The sequence below is a fragment of the Austrofundulus limnaeus genome, unplaced genomic scaffold (genome assembly GCF_001266775.1).
Source record: "Austrofundulus limnaeus strain Quisiro unplaced genomic scaffold, Austrofundulus_limnaeus-1.0 Scaffold49, whole genome shotgun sequence".
NCBI lineage: Eukaryota > Metazoa > Chordata > Actinopteri > Cyprinodontiformes > Rivulidae > Austrofundulus > Austrofundulus limnaeus.
Genome location: NW_013952451.1, coordinates 306,069 through 323,126, shown reverse-complemented (window position 1 = coordinate 323,126; position 17,058 = coordinate 306,069). Strand labels below are relative to the sequence as shown.

The window sequence follows — 17,058 nt, the reverse complement described above, 5'->3', positions numbered from 1 at the left end:
CCCCCCCACTCCACCTCCTGAAACTGGCACTGGCCCCTGGGCGGTTTGGGCACCACCACTGCCCCATTATCTGTCTCCATCCTAATCAGGAGGCTTCAGCTGGCTGATTCTCCACYCCGTTCACACATCTAACCGTGGCTCTGATCCACTCTGACACTTGTTCCTTGACCTCAAAAAGGAAGAAATCAACATTCTCTTAAAGCTTTCTTTTGAACTTTTCATATGTAGAAATTGTTATTGCTGTTTTTTTTATTAAAGGTTTGGATCATTTGTGTTGCTCTGAAACATAATTGAGCTTGCATGCATGTGAAGTTGACCTTTATTAATAGCAGCTACTTTAKTTTTAAATGCTGTTTAACATACAGAGTACTTGTTTTCATTTGACAGGAACTCAATTATTTAAGCTTTATTTTATGGGGTTAAATTAAACAATTATTACCAGGTTTAAAGCTTAAAAATAAAGCCTGATCCCACGAGTCCTACTATTGTTTTTGGAGGGGGGCAGAGTTTGATCCTGCTTGTTCTTTTAAAAGCAAGAATCTCTGCAAGTTTAGTTTAAGTTAAAGCCGATCATTCCTTCCTTCTGCATTCTTTCTTGCACCATATATCAAAATTATCAGTGTCTATAAGCTCATGTCAGAACAGATGTTAAGACGTCTTGTAGCTTTCTAGTTAACTAAGTCTAGTTAAAAGAAGTCTTAAGAGTTTGTAGTTCTAGTACATTTTGTTTTCTTCCTGCACAACCACACTGTAGGTTTTTTCTGACCTTTACATTTTTAACATACACTTAACGTGTGCTTGAAAGACAGAGAAGCTGAGCGCTCAGCAGCACTCACTTTTGACTTCTCAATCAGCAGAACTGTGTCTGCTGAAGACCTTTCTGTGGTCTTTTTTATGATTAATCTGAGCTAAATAGACACGTTTTCTGACAGCTTGGTGTTTAACCTGCTCTTTGTCTTACAGAAGCGGCGTTGCACAGCCTCCTGGGAGCTCTGACCAACGAGGCTTACAGCGACCCAACTCAGCACCTGGAGCGGGAGCAGGCGCTGGCCAAGCAGTTTGCAGAGATCCTGCACTTCACTCTGCGCTTTGATGAGCTTAAAGTACGTCTCGCTCTCTCTAACAATTCCTCGTGTGTGACGCTCTCCTTTTTAACCCTCACTGTAAACTCTGCTCTGCTTTACTGGAACCGTTAGCCCCCAAACAATCTCCTGATGGCCTTGGATTGATTTTTACTCTGCACTGGTTCGTGCTGCCATCAATAAGCATGTGATAAGTGTGTAATTAGAAAATTGACTCTGTTTATAAGACACTGGATGTCGTTCATTATGTTAATATTAATGAACAAGGTCTATAAATTGTTTAAATCTTGAGTCCATGAACGTAAAAGCATAAATTTTAGCTTAATATTTGTAATTTTAACTAGATTAAAGCAATTTTTTGTGTTTGCTAATGTCAGTTACCTGTGGTGGCCGTCATGAATTGTGTTYACTTCACAAGTTAATTAAAGCAGACGTCCATCTAATTACTAAGAGTTTCATTAAAACCCTTTCAGTGGTTCATGAGGCTAATACAAGCGAAAACATGATTACCCTTTCACCTTGGCMGCGAGTGATTAATTAATCAGGGGGGAAGTAATAAAAAGAAGTGTAATCTGTCTTGATATCAAACTCAAACTAACAAAATGTCGTTGAAAGTCTCACAATCACTCAAATGGTCATTGTAAGAAAAAAATAAAATCCAGTGAGCGCTCGGTGGCTGAACTCATTCTGTCTTCGCTCTGAGACACAAACATTTWAAAAAAAAAACACTCCCCAGTTCCCTCAGGGCGTTTGCCGCGACACTCCAATTAGTACCCTCTACCCATCCTGGCAAGATAAAACATGAAGGTAGGGGGTGTAAGGTGGCATGCCAGGCCTATTCATCAATCTTTCACACCCATGCATGGGCTTCTGACCTAGTTAGTGTCTGTGTGGCGTGCAGCCACCTCCCTGGTGAAGCAGACCGTCTCTGCTGGTGGACACAGTGGACAAAGACAGATACCAGTCCATTGTAGTGGGATTACAGCATGGACTGTGACAGGCTCATACAGGAATGAGGATAATTAGCCACATAATGAGCTCTCACTGGTGGCACTGCGTTATGTTTTTTTTTAAAGAAGCTCTCTTATTGGCCAGCTTCCTTTTTGTAAATAAAATAAATAAATAAATAAATAAATTCAGATCGGATCGACAGAAGTCATGTCAGACATTAAGATGTTTTTTTCTGTTTGAAGCTTTTTGTATAAAAATGTCAAAAGACGAAAGGACGGTACATTAAACCTGTGTTGTTTCCTGTTTTTAACGAGGCTCAGTGTTAGCCCTGCTGTCAGAATAAATGAAGCTGATCATCTTAGAATGGAGGGGAAAAAAGACAAATATTTTCAGACAGGAGGGGAGAAGATGTGGGTTTAAGTGGTTGAATCAGTGTCAGAGCATTTAAACTCGMTTCAGCACATAAAACTGTAATTGTCTCACCGTTCTTTTCACGTCTTTCCTGCCCAAAGCGACATTTCTGCCGAGCTGGCGAAATCGTTCTGTCATGACAGCAGTGTGTGTGATCCTCTACGTCCTACCGCAGGGCGTGCCACCTACAGACAACTGTTTCCTAAATTATTTATTTACCTTTTTTTTCCCCTTTTTTTTCCCAGATGACAAATCCAGCCATTCAGAATGACTTCAGCTACTACAGGAGAACGCTGAGTCGAATGCGGCTCAATAATGTACCGGTGAGGATGTTCATCTCTTGCCTTTTTTAAGTTTGCAGTTAAAGGTGTATGTGGAGCAGGAAGGATCTAATTCTTTATCTTTCAGAGTTTTGGTTTTACAGTTTGTGCACATGTTTTGGCACTGAACACCACACAGTGTTGGATAGAGAACACAATATGCTGTACTCAAGTTTATTTGAAATACCTCATATGATGTTAATGTGGCTTTAAAATAATAAAAAGCCTGAGTTAAATTTATATAAGGCTTATTTTAAGGCTTTTAAGGCAATTTTTAATTAGTTAAAATGTAATTTTCTTATGTGTTCTTTTCGTTTTCAAATACATTAAAAGATTTCAGTATACATTAGATGACCTAAAATGAGCCTAAGCAATAAATTTCCATAAATGAAACCTTCATCCCTGTTGTTAATCCCTTTTTATTACTGTATACAGTTTGCCGAAGCAGCAAAAACTCGAGTGTAATTCGCCAAATAATGTGGAGTTTCAAGAATTTGCAGCTCTACAAGCTGACTTCCTGTCAACTTTATGTGGGCTAAGCTGCTATTAATGGACCTCTCTTACACAGACGTTGAAAATATCTGCATTAGAACCGTCTGTGTCCCATTTCTGTCGGTTTGTCTCCGTAATGTGTTACGTCCAGGTGCACGCTCAGTCTATTTGCYAGTCGTTTGTGACATCGGAGGAAGTAAAGATTTTCTGATTTGCCCCGCTTGTGGCTCCACGTGTCAAGTTTATTTATAAAGTGTGTTTAAGACGAGCACAGTCAGAGAGGTTTGTTTCAAAATGATGAGACAATCGAACGGTTTTGAAAGCAAACAGAAAAAGTAATATGAACAATAATAATCTGTTTCTCAAAGTTTGAGTCTGTGTCCGGTATAACAAACATGTGATTTGACAAAACGCTGAACTCAGAGAGAGACTGAAGAAGTTTAATCTGCTGCATGATTTTATGACTTCAGTGTGAGCCTGGATTAAATTAGGCATAAAACAGCTGAGGGAAAGTATCCTCAGTCTTTGTCTTGCAGGTGGTTTATAATCCAAAGAGATGTTAAACCAAAGGGGCTATTAAAAAGATAGCAGCTCACTAAAAGGGTGTTCCCTGTATTTAATAGAAAGGATAGCTCTTAAAATGTAAATTAAAAAAGCTATTCCATCTCTTGTATCATTAATGCTGCACTTCAGATGATCTTTGCTCAGCTGCTTCCAGCTACTGGATGCAGGCAGTGGTAAAATGTAATGAATGGAGACCGCTCTCTGTCCGGACCCATTTCACACCGGTTCTTTTGATTATTTCGATCCAGAATACACCATTAGGAACATGGGACCCAGACAGGTTTTTTTTTTTTTTTTGTTAGGACTCGGAGATGCTCAGACTGTCTCTCTCCTCACAGCTCTGTTTAGTCACCGCTCGGAGAACTGAGATGAAACACATCTGTCCCTCTCAGACAGTCTTTGAGCTCATCTGTCACTGTTCGTTAAGACTTGAATCGCTTCCAAAGTTTGTGGCGATTTATCTGGATCTCGTCAGGCCTCTCTTGACGACAGGAAATGTTCTTGTTGTTTTAAATATGTAGACAAATTTAGAACAGGCTGTTCGAAAGACGCCTTGTTCTGTTATCTGCCAGGTGTTTTTTTTAAGCGTGCCTGAAAGTGGAAAGCAGCAGAAAGATGCATTAGTCAGATGGGAATCTGAGGGGAGCAGGACGACTCGGTCATACAGTTCATATCAGTGTTTTCCTGTCATCGTTTGCTTTGATGAGAAAACTATTTATAGACACAAACACTGCAGCTGCTTCAGATACTTTTTGTTTTCTGCCTCCTTTTAATTCAAATATTAAATCAAATTTTGCATCACCTTCACAACGTAGAGTGAGAAAAACACCAAATGACTTTTATATTCTTGCAGATCAGTCCCTCTGCACTGTTTTATTCAGCAGCAATGTTTTCTTTATTACTTTGACATTTTTCATTCAAATTTCACCTGATGGTGTCGTTTCTCCTGGTGAGCTGTTCTGATAACACCATCAGCTAAAGGTCTTCATATGAATTTTCTATTAAGGTCAGATGTCTGCAACAAGGAACAAAACGTCAGCAGGTTAAACGACTTTAAAAAGAAATCATGAACACTATGAATACATGCATATACATATATTTTCTGATTTCCAGGCAGAGGGTGAGAATGAAGTCAACAACGAGCTGGCCAATCGGATATCTCTGTTCTACGCCGACGCCACGCCCATGCTGAAGACGTTAAGCGACGGCACAACGAAGTTTGTATCAGAGGTGAGACTTCAGCATCTCACAGCAACACTGGCTTTCATAAGGTTTTGGCACTAAAAGTAAAGTGAGTAAAATRCCCTCAAAGGTTTGAAAGGCACTGGTGCACAGCTCTGTCTGCACAAATACTTATTTTTAATAAATCAGATGAGTCATTAGTAATTTGACAAATTTAGCATTTTAAGTTTGCAAATGAACATCCAAACAAGCCCCGATGCATTTTTAGAAATGTTTAGTGTGGACTAATGATCTTTAATAAAACCGTGTAGTCATGAAGAGGACAAAAGAATGATGGGAGTGTTAAAATAAATGGTAGTGACTGAGTTACATTCAAGTAGAGCTCAGAAGCTACCAATAAATTTAAATGAAAACCTCTTTAGCACTGAATAATCTTATTTAAACTTTAATAGTGGATGGAAAGGTTTGTTCTGTTCCTACTCTTCAATTAAACACAACTGAAAACTTTTGTTCATCAAAAGGATGACCTATGAATCTTACAACACTGATTCTTTAAAGGAGACATATGAAAAATCTGCTGTTTTAGCTGTTAAATACATTTTGTTGTGTACTTGGAGTCTCRAGGAGTGCAGAAAATTTTGTCCCGATGCTGCGTAGATAAATAAGATCTGGACTTATCAACTAAACAATTTGCTGGTCTTCATTCTGCTCTGGCTCTGGYTCAGACTCTGGCTCCAACATATAAGGCTGGATGGACAAGTCTTCCCTTGTTGACATCTTTTAATTCATTTGTAAATAAAATATTTTTGCGCTGCTAAATAGTTGTAAACCCCTCTAACAAGCTGAACTGGACTGCTCTGGAAGCTGGAGGGGGGCGGGTTTGAGGCACCTCGTTTGGATTTAAAGAGACAGCCTCAAAACATGTTGATCTGAGACACACCTCAGGTGGAAGAGGGGCTTGTGGAGTTACAGTAAGGAGGAATCCAGAACAAAACATTGCATTTGCACTAGACCCCAACTGAAGAATTGAAATATGAAAAAGAAGGATTTAAAAGCAGGATATCTCTCTCCTTTAAGTAAAAGCTGGAACTAAAGTGTTCACACGCTGCAGTTTCCTAAACGTTTGCTTCAAGCCCAACACACAAACGTAATTTAAGTTTTGACAGTTCTTTTGTGCCACACTTTGTGATAATCTGCAGCTTCTGTTTCTCCTCACAGAACAAGAACCTTCCCATCGAGAACACGACAGATTGTTTAAGCACAATGGCAAGTGTGTGTAAAGTCATGTTGGAAACACAGTAAGTACCCTCCCTACATCCGTTCTACATCTTGTTCCYGGCTTTTAGTCCATCTGAACTCCTCCCCTTCACTCATGTCAGGGATTATCGCAGCCGTTTCACCAGCGAGGAGACGGTGCCTTTCTGCCTCAGGGTGATGGTCGGAGTCATCATTCTGTACGACCACGTCCATCCGGTCGGAGCGTTTGCCAAGTCGTCCAAAATCGACGTGAGTAAATCCTCTCTGCTGTCCTGCTCACAGTAAATTCCTCTTTTAACAGTCTGCTTCTGATCCACAGATGAAAGGCTGCATCAAAGTCCTCAAAGATGAGCCACAAAACAACGTAGAAGGCCTTCTGAACGCTCTCAGGTGAGCTCGCTATAAATTAGCCAACATCTTTTGTGAATATAGCCTCCAGCTAACACCCTTTTTAACAGGAAGTAGTCCCCTGCTCGTGTTGATCTTTGTGCTTGTTTACCAGCAGCTGACAAACAGTTTTTGTTTTAGTTTCCTCCCCTTCAGCAAACTGACTCAATGTAAGCTGCGTGTCGAAGACTTTACAGAAAAGGCAGATTAAATCCAACATTTTGTCCCCCAGTCTTAATAGGATCACCACGCCCGTCCTCTGTCAAACAGACGAGGGTCATTGTCTGAGCCAACCATCATCTCTGGAACCAGCCAACAGCACTTCCTGTCCGCAAAACCTTTTTCAGACAGAAGCTGACAGATTTTACATCGGTGGTCACAGCTCTGAAGCGACAGGGAAAGACAAAAAAGAGCCATGCTGGCATTGAAAATAAAGCAGAAAAATATGTTTGAGGCTAAAACTAGACAGAGATTTTCAGCCACAATGAAAATATCTTATACATGAATACTGTTTTTGCTCAACGTCTGCTCATAAAACAGTGTTGCTGTATTTTAAAACTTCAAATCAATCAGTGTAGTGTTTTTATTGCTTTAAACCCTGTGTAAAAACACCTAAACAAACTTTCCATCACTATAGTCCCCCTCACAAACTACTTAAATGCATTTAGTCATTTTTGGTAAAACTTAAGAGTGAATAGATTTGAAATGTTTAAAAATCCCTGCCCATAAATATGTACTGTATTTATGTTGTGAAGTTATTAAAAATATCCACAGACGTTTTTTTTTATTTTAAATGTGTTGAAATATTGTTTTTGTTTTCCTCTGGTTCGCAGGTACACAACCAAACATCTGAACGACGAATCAACCAACAAGACTATCAAGAGCATGCTGCAGAAGGACTAGGCTGCAACCAGCTTGGTGCGGTGAAACACCACTAGAATGTTTGTTTATTTTGTTTTGTTGCGGTTTACTTGTTTCGTAGAGGAAATAAAAAAAAGCGCTCACCTCCGCCCACTTTTCTAATGCAAAATGCTACTGCCATTATGACGTCTTTGTCTGTGCCAAACAGATGACGCTGAGTTCTGACGCTGTTTATTAAAGGCCGCACCAAGATGGCCGCTGATGAAAGCGTTGTGGATCCTCCGGTGTTTTGAGATGTTGCGTTTTTCCCTGTTTAAGGGACGAGAGAGCTTTGACTTGAAATTTCAGATAGAGAGAGACTTATATAGAAAAGTATATATTATTTTTGTTTGATTGGTTATTTAATTACATCTTCTGCATGATGAAAAATGTATTTTCCTTCTATTTAAAAAGAAAACCAGTTTGATTTGTTTGCTCTGCTGTGTATTATCAGATGTGTTAATGAAATGGTACTTGTCAACATGAAATTTAAGAGTACTGTTTTTATATTTTTTATAAGTTTTACTTTGTGCATATGTACTTGTGTTGTATTTTTCAGTTGCAAACTTTAAACTGTGATGTTGGCAGAATCAAAGTGAAATCTGGAGTCTGTTCTGCAAAGAGACGATATGATACAGCTGGAGACATTAAAAGGAGAACTCTTGTTTTCTATAAAATCTTGATTTTATTTTTCATTTCAAGTCAAAGAATTGTTTTGATAAGATAAAAACTTTATTGATCCCACAATGGGGAAATTTGCACATTACTGCAGCTCCATACAGGAGAGGGTGAGATAAAATAAAGAAGAAATAAAAGGAAAGAGAAAAACACTATTCACATAATATATAACAATGCACATACACACATGTATTTTGTTGCACAGTTTTCTTTATAAAAAACTTGTGTGAAAGGTGTCGAGATTCTCATGTTTGACCACAAAACCTGCAGTGAAGAAAAACATTTCAGATCTGTTGACTTGATAAAATGAACACGAGCCGTTGCTTCTCAGAAACGAGACCAGCGCTCTCAGGGAGGGGGGTCTGTTTTATAAAGCAACAGAAGTTAGCTTAGCGTAAAGATTGTAAACATTAGGGCACTTTCTGGTGTTACGCAACCACCCTGTTTTCCATTAGGGATGGATCTTTTTCTCAAGTGAAGGATTGAGTAGTCAGTGTCTTACCTGTGTTGGACAGTAGTAGGAGGGACCTCAAATAAGAGAGCCAATGAGAAATATTTATAGGGAAACCTGGGCTGATGGCTTTTTGGCAGGGGTCATTTAGAAGCAACTTTCTAACAAAAAAATAAATACACTAGTTCAGATTTCTTCAGTTTACATTTTGCATTTACATTTTTGTATGTTTATTTTTCATCTGGACAAAATTAGGGTTACCACCTGCTCTGACGCTTCAGAGTGACTAAAACCAAAATAGTGTCTTATTACTATTTTTCTCAACAAAATATTAGTTGATTGACGACTCAAATCCACTTGAACCAGCGCACAGTGTTGTAACGTAAATAAGGTTTGGATTTTAAATAAATGGCAACATCAATAACTGCCTCGTGTTATTGAGTGCTGAAAATAATAATTTAYTGCTGACTCGAACTGTGAGGAGCTGTTTTAAATGCTGCAAACTCACTCTTGATTTGTCTCAGATTTGAGAATTCCTCTACGTTTCTCCAAACCGAGATCGCCTGGATCACCGTCTACTGCAGGTAAGATACTGACGACTGTTCCACAGAAATCCACTTAAAAATGTATCCCTGTAAGTTCACTAACGGCTCAAATTACACAGTTTATTGATTGTCTACAGCTTTAAGACACTTGTAAATTAGTGCTGGCTCCTGTGTTGAAAWTTTGTTAGGTCTGTCCAAGAAATGYTTTTATTARACAGATATTTTCATTTATTAAACAAACTGAAGTTATTTTAACAACTAGAAGCACTCGGAGAGCGCAAATATCCGCCAAGGTCAATTTCCCCTATCATGCAATATGAAGAGTCCTTCAAAGAAATCGGTTGATCAAGATCATCACATTAATGTAAWAGTGTGTTTCTTTGGCCAATACCCACCTGTGGTTAAAAAAAAATCATGAAAATCCGTCCATAKGTTGTTGAGTAATTTTGTCCACAGACAGATAGACAGATATACACAACCACAAACATTACCTCCTCCCTTGACGAGGGTAAATATAAATTCAATAGTAATCAAGAAAAGATTGCATTAATTTTTCTGTCCCAAAAAACAGTTTTGCACAATAATTATAATTTGCTTTCTAAAACTAGAAAAGATAAAAAATAAAGAAAAAAACACCTAAACCCATAAACATCAAATCTATTTATGCCCTCAGTATGAATGTATTATTTTAAGGTATATTTGGCATATTTTCAGCAGACCTTGGCTAAATGTTCCATATCTGTAAGAGAACTCAACATCTGTGTTTGGTACTTATTAAAACACTATTCAGGTATCATAAGTGTTCCCAAAAACTACACTAAGACAGGTTTTTTTTTGTAAAATTATTGTTTAATGTAAAGAACTCACTGAATGTCYTTTTTCATTTGTGCCCTCTTGTTGCTTCCATTTGAGTTTAATGTCATTAGAGGCTCATTAAGAAACTTAATTGCAGGAAGTCAGGGACAAGTGCACTTTTCATTTCTTTTTTCATTGGAGAAGAAATGACGCAAAAAAAGGTTTTCTCCTTGTGTCCTCTCCGCTGTGAGCTTTAGAGATAAAAGGAGGCCGTTTCTGTGTGGTCACTGCAGCACCGTTAGGGAGGTCAGAGAGGCAGCAGAGTGTGGTTGGGTGTGTCCTCTGCAGCATCTCTGCACTAACAGACATGGGAGAGCGAGGAGACAGAGGGAGGGATGTGAAWTAGTTTTGGGTGTGTTTTTTTTTTTAAAAGCCATGCATCTTTTATATGGATGAGTGCAGCTCAGATATAATTGTTTGGCATGCAGCGCTCCCAGAAGCGCCGCCTGTCCCTCGCTGGGACCTGACTTGCATCAGTGACCTTGTTCTGCACCGGCGGATGTCCCAGTATGACCCTCGCTGCAGAAGCTCTGAGCTGCATCACCAGCGGCTYCAGGCGGAGATGGCTGCTCTGCTTTTCAGATGAATGAGCCTTCTCAGATGGAGGAGGAGGAGGAGAGCTGAAATAACTTTAACCTTACCTTTAAGATCCAGCAAACCAGAAAATGATCACAACAGAACGCAGGAATCACTGCAAGAAAATAATAGAGCATTAATAAACAGGACCTTTTACATACAGTGAACAACCCATTTTAGGTTTCACTGACAAGATGGATGATAAATGCAGAGGTCCTGCTTATAAAGCTGAGTTCATCTGCAACTCCTCAAACTGAAGAGGTATTTTAGATATGAGGTGAAATGTTTCATCAAAAAAGATCCAACTTTATTAGATTTTTTTCTACCTGGATTATATAGAATGCATCAGGACAAATGGAGAGCATAATATCACCTTTCTTGGTTCTGTGAATCCAAAAGACGGGGTTTCATCTTTCTGACTTAATTATTAGACATGCAAGGGAAAGGGTAAAAAAAACAAAACAGCAAAGACTTGGTGCACATTACAGAGAACCTAACTAGTTATTGAAGAAGATTTAACKTACAGAAAATATAATACAAAGGATAAAGTTTGGTGGATTAGTACATCAGAAGTGAAAGATGATGTTTGCCCTGACTAATATTTTACACACAGGAGCTGCTGCTGGTTCTAGTCTCAGTATAAATAATTGTTTGATGCAAAAGTGATGCTGTGTAAAACTTCAAATCAGGTTTTCCTGAACCTCTTGTTTTAGTAAGTAAACTTTAAGTAGCACCTTTCACAGCTCAGCAGCACAAACTGCTTTACAAGATCTAAGATATAAAAACATGGTAGATAAAAACAGAATATATAAAACAGCATACATGTAATTGAAAAATAATTTGTTTTAGATAAATTAATTCTGCTCCAATAGCCCAACTCTGATTATAAACATTTATCTATTTCATCAAACTAATTCGTCTGCTGCAGGTAAGACACTGACTTCTGATAGTGACTCTACAGAACCCAACATTGAAGCATTGTCTTTTTTGCCTTTCACACTGTAAATTTTAGAAGCTAAAGATCAAGGAACAAAGGATAATTTTACAATAAATCATTAGTTATAAAAGTACTTAAAAATAAAATTTAAGCTTGCTTCTCGCTAAAATCTGCACAAATCAATACAACACCCTTTGAGTTTTAATGCCTGGGTCTTAGCAACTAAACAAATAAAACTATTTTTTAGAAAGGTCTGGGTGAAAAATGACAAATAAATAAAAGAATGTAAAAATAAAAACCAGAAAGACTTTTAGATACCAAGTAGAGCTGATGCCTTAAATCCCTTAAAAAAGCCAGTTTAACAGTTGATGTCAGCTTGACCCCCACAGACTGACTTCTTGAAGACCCGACCCAGCTCATCAATGGGATGCTGCCCAGTGATTGTAAATGTAAAACACAACATCACAATTCATTTTAGTTTATTTATATAACACCAAGTCACAAGGAACGTCACCTCAGGTCAGATCGATTTAAAGAAGCCGGCAGACTGAGCTGAACCTTCACTTCGTCACGGTCACACCCTGAACTCTGTGTTTTCAGTTTTTCTGTGAATGATGTGCAGTCGTGTTTTCAGCTTTGCAGCATGTCAGCTACTGTTCCGGTGTGAAAGTTTGTCCTTTGGAGAAGAGAATTTGAGGTTTTGTGTATGTAGTTTGAAAAAAAAACATTTAGGCAAAACAGAGGAAGGTTACGTGAAAGGTGTTTTAGCAATAGTAAAAAAAACTGTAAGACTTCTGCACTTGTCAACACTTGGCTGCAACAGATACATACAGTAAATACTGAGGCGTCCAGAGGAAGTGAATTCTGCTGTTGGTCACACCTCGCAGAAAATATGTCCTGTACTTTAAAGAGACAGCATCTAAAGCTGCTGCTATACGTTAAAGCTAACGTTGTGTTCTTACAGAACACTTTGTTTATCTAAAGCCATGTTCGGTTATTATTCTTCATATTTAGACTAATATGTGCCACAGTGAACCGGCACAACTGTCAGTTATTTCCAAGTAAAGACTTTCTTCTTTTATTCCAGTGAAAACCCCCCCACAGCCTGAGAACTGTGTTCTGTCCATAAACCACAAGACCCCCAACACATTGCTCATCTGTCTCTTGGGTGAGACAAGTTCACTTTTCTGAGAAAGACAACMGCTATCCACTGAGACCACCCCGCCACCCTGCCAACCACCCCCCCTTCCACACAAACACACTGCCACAGATGCACAGATCCCACTTCCTCCTGCACGTTGCTTTAATCGGAGGGGGAGTCTTAGTTAATCAGTCGTGTCAAAACATCAACGGTTCATTGAGGATCGTGTTTCATGCCAGAGAAACTGAACCCGGGGTGCTGTAATCTCGGTCCGTTGAGCAGAGAGGAATAGCTGCTTGGGCAAAGCTTCAGTGCTTTTACCAGGAACTAAGAGTCAGTGAAAGTATTGCCACACTTTAGTGAGAGTGCCCCGAACAAGTTCCTCTAACTCCCCGTCAGAGGAGTTTTACATCAAGAAACGTGTCACACAGCAAACTGACGCTGACGCGGTTTTTAAATATCCCAGCTTTTAAATAAGAATATGCTTTCCTTTTTTCAAATTTAACGTTTAAGTTAATGTTTGAGCAACCTCAGTTCACACTGGCAGGACAGACGAGCTAATGGCTAGTCTGAGCGGGGACAAAAGTGAAGTAGATCGCTCAAACTTGAAAGATTTCAAAGCAGTTTACGGAAAGTCCTTTTCATAGACACGGCTATAAATCTCACATTACACGGTCATTTTATCAGATATATATTTTTCTCGCTGGACGAGACTTGAGGCTGCACCAGAGTGCTACAGCTAACTGCTGCTGCTGTTAAACACTTGAATACTTATTAGCAACGCAATTTTGACAGCTGTTATCTGCCCTCTGTATCTGTTTAGCCAGAATTTTTTGTGTTCATTTTCCAAAACTGAGATATTTCAAAGAGCTATCTACAGCAGGTAAGATATTTATTGCTCAGAACCTTTTCATCAACCTTGTTTTTAAAGATATGAACTTGCCCTTCAACTTTAATTGATCAGTGATAAGTTGGTTCCCTCGTGCCCTGCAAAAAACATGATAGTTTTAGTTTAGATAAAAATAAATCAAAATAGTTTCTGACTCAAAGCGAAGATCAGTCACGTTTTGAATATTAATCCCAGGATGTGAGCCTTTTTWAAAAAAAAAATACACACATACAGTAATTGTCATGGCCACATTTCCTTCCAGTTGCAGTTTTTAAAACATCCTGCCTCACGCTAGTTCCTCAGACGGACGTCCTGCCGAGAGCCGACCGTTTTCTGCCTCAGCCAGAGCCGTAAATTGTGGCTCATGAATCACAAGAGTCCTGATGACTGAGCAGCTGTGGTCACCACTTTCACCACTGAGGTTGTTCCCAGCCATCCTGTCACTGAGTAACATCTGACAGGGCCTCGGGGTCGTGCTGCGCATCAGGAGAGATGAGTTTATCAATCAAACTCTGAAAAGAAAGAACATTCTCATATTAGCTTAGCTTAAAGACTGAGGAAGAGAGAGAAACCATCAGCAGCTGTGTCCAATTAATCAAATCTTAACAGCTAATTGTTAGAAATAATTCAAGAGAYTTGCGTATCAAATACAGACTGAAACAAGGGTTTCAGTTTAGCAAAGAAACTCCTGATCCACTCCTGAGTTACACTGTGCTGTTACACAGAAATAAACAAAGAACTAAGTAAAAGTAAAAATGCCTGAACAAAAAATGACTTTGGTAAAAATGAATTTCAGTGACAAGAAAAAGACTTAAGCAAAAGCCATAAAACTGCTCACAAGAATGGAGAAATCAGAAGTATTTTTACTCACACTCCAAGAAATAAAGTGTTGAATTTACTTAACAAAACTGGTTCTAATAAACCGAAATGAATAATCTGCTTTACATTTGGTCAAATCGGCTCAGTGGAACCAGTTGTCACAACTTGGTGAAGTAAATTCAACGTTTCAGGTTTAGAGTGCAGGAACAACTCATGTCACGATGAGTTCCAGTCTTGTTTAAATTTGGTGTTGCATTTTAAAATAAAAGTATCATTTTTATGTTTTGAATATAACACAATAAAAGCAATAACTAATAATAAAAAAGTAAAATTACAGATCCCTAAAAAATTACCGTAACAAAGTAAGTGTATTTTGTTTACTGTACATCTCTGCTATTATAAGATAAACTAATGAAAAAAAGAGCATAATCTACAATAATTTAACTTTACAACATCCAGTGTTACATTTAATAACCAGAAGAAGAAYAAAAAAGACCATAAAAAGCACAAAACTCCTGTTCTGTAGATCTGGATCGACTCTYTAAAAGTTGTTTTTCTGCTTTAGACTAAACTGACGTTGTCTGTTTCAGTCCCACACACTGTTTGTTTTGGTTTGCAGGGAGTTAGATTTCACCTCACACCGCCTCAGTCTTGACCAACGTGTGAACATTTCACCCCTCCTAACTATAGAGAACAAACATATTGTCAAGCTAAACATCACTGATAATCCCCTTTAATCTGGATTGTCTGTTTTTTTTTAATAGAGCTGAGCTGTTTTATTTTATTTATTTATTTATTTGTAGCTTTGCAGAGGAGGGGTGTGTCTGCCGGTGCAGTGTGCTGCTGACTTCAGCTGCAGAAGCTCCAGCTGCTTCTGAGCGTTCACATTACTGTAATCAAGCCTTTTTGGCTCCGTTCAGCGGGGTAATCTTACTCTACTAGGGAGGCAGCAACAAAACAGCTTTAAAAAAAGACTCACGGCGGAGAAAACGTTGGCGTTGGGAGTTGCGCCTGTTTGCAGCAACTTTAACGTGTTTTAAAGTTGCACATGACCTGGCAGATGTCAGGATGAGTTCTTCTRGTCTATGAAGCACCAGTTTGGTCACTTATTTTGAATTTTTGTTGTTTTATTTGTTTAAATTGTCCAAACTCTAATGTATTATTGGTGGCTGATGCATATTTGTTGCAGTGCGGCGCCTTCAGCAGAGGCACTTTCATCACTGACCCCCTATACTCTGCAGGGTGTGTCACTTAGGAAATCAATGGACACGAGCAACTGGAGCTGCTGTCTCCTCAGCAAAACCTCCYTCTCATATTTTCGATCCACACTCTGGGTTTACAGGAAACAAAAAAACTAATCATGTTCTTTTTTTCCCTGCTCTGCTGTAATAAATATTAAGGTGTTGAAAGTTTCCAGTATGAAGCTGTGGCTGTGCTCACACCCACTGCGTAACATGCACTGCCTGTCTGTGGCTGGGAGCCTGCAGGTGGTGCAGTAGCATCAGCTTTGGCTGCAGCTCAGTCTGTCAGCCTCTGTGTGACAGAGAGAGAGAGAGAGAGAGGGGAGCTGCTGACTGGAACATATTCCCTCTGCTCTGCAGAAGGGAAAACACTGATTCAGCTCTTATGGGAGAACTCGTCTCTGGGGTTGGTGAGGTTGGGATAACACCGTCGCTGCTAAAGACTCCCATCCCTGCCATCCGCATCCATCACCAGGAGCACARGTGCAGATTCTTAATGGGTATTGATTTGCTGGTAAATGTGGCTGAACGTATTCACAGTTGCCTTCTGGTTTCTTCTTTCCGTTTAACGGCTGCTAACGGAAGAACAGGTTTGTGTTTTGAACTTGACAAACGTATCAAAGCCATYAGTTTGTCCTGACAGTTTGGAGTTTCGGGGTGATGAGAGCTGACAGAGAGGTCCGTTTCTGGGTGGACGACATTCTCTGGTCTTGCACCTTCGCATGCCGAAGCAGATCACACCCCTTGTTTTCCCTCTCCTTCCTCTTTTACAGCCTCGAACCCCCCACCCACCCCCACTCCACAACCCCCATTAGKCCCTCATCCTCTGTTCCTGCATGAATTATTCAGAGGGCCTCCTTCATCGGTGCTACCGACATGCCACAGCATGTTTTATTCACACTTTAGTCAGACAGATCTCCCCTCGTCTGCGCCTCATCCTCCACCGGCCTCAAAGGCATCGGAGTCAGATCTCCTCGCAGGGTTCTCCTTGACCCGCWTGTCCCCCCATGTAAAAGGAGACCCCCGGTTTCTAACGGGCTTGAAGTCAATATTTGCCTGATGTCCCCTTCACACCCTGCTGAAAATAAATGCTTTCTGATTTAGACTGTCCTTTTCTGTTCCCTTAAACTGCTGTGATAAGTTCAAAACTCATTAACGTGGATCATTTTCTACAACGTCAAAAAAGCCTTTTTGCACTGCAAGGCCTGGCCCGGCTTCAAACAACAGAACCAAGTTCTGCATGTTTGCATCATGGTCCGTTTCCTCCCCAATTTCAGGAACCCAGAGACCCGCGGCCCAACTAGACGTCAGCGTCTGTTGCTCACTGATTGGTTCACTGACCGGTGGGCCACGTCACACAGATGAGAGTAACTTTATGTG

The 17,058-nt window shown here is 39.7% G+C and overlaps 1 protein-coding gene across 3 annotated transcripts in view; it reads left to right on the top strand.

The window, feature by feature from the left end:
• The window catches only part of fam49bb (family with sequence similarity 49 member Bb), a 33,390-nt gene extending 25,166 nt beyond the window's left edge, over positions 1-8,224 (top strand). For all 3 annotated transcript variants that reach the window (XM_014008323.1, XM_014008322.1, XM_014008324.1), the window contains 7 exons: positions 964-1,103; positions 2,690-2,767; positions 4,934-5,050; positions 6,221-6,300; positions 6,382-6,508; positions 6,579-6,649; positions 7,480-8,224. In XM_014008323.1, the coding sequence (XP_013863777.1) occupies positions 964-1,103; positions 2,690-2,767; positions 4,934-5,050; positions 6,221-6,300; positions 6,382-6,508; positions 6,579-6,649; positions 7,480-7,549 (683 nt within the window). In that variant the 3' untranslated portion in view covers positions 7,550-8,224. The remainder of the gene's footprint in view (positions 1-963; positions 1,104-2,689; positions 2,768-4,933; positions 5,051-6,220; positions 6,301-6,381; positions 6,509-6,578; positions 6,650-7,479) is intronic.
• Positions 8,225-17,058: the final 8,834 nt, after the last annotated feature.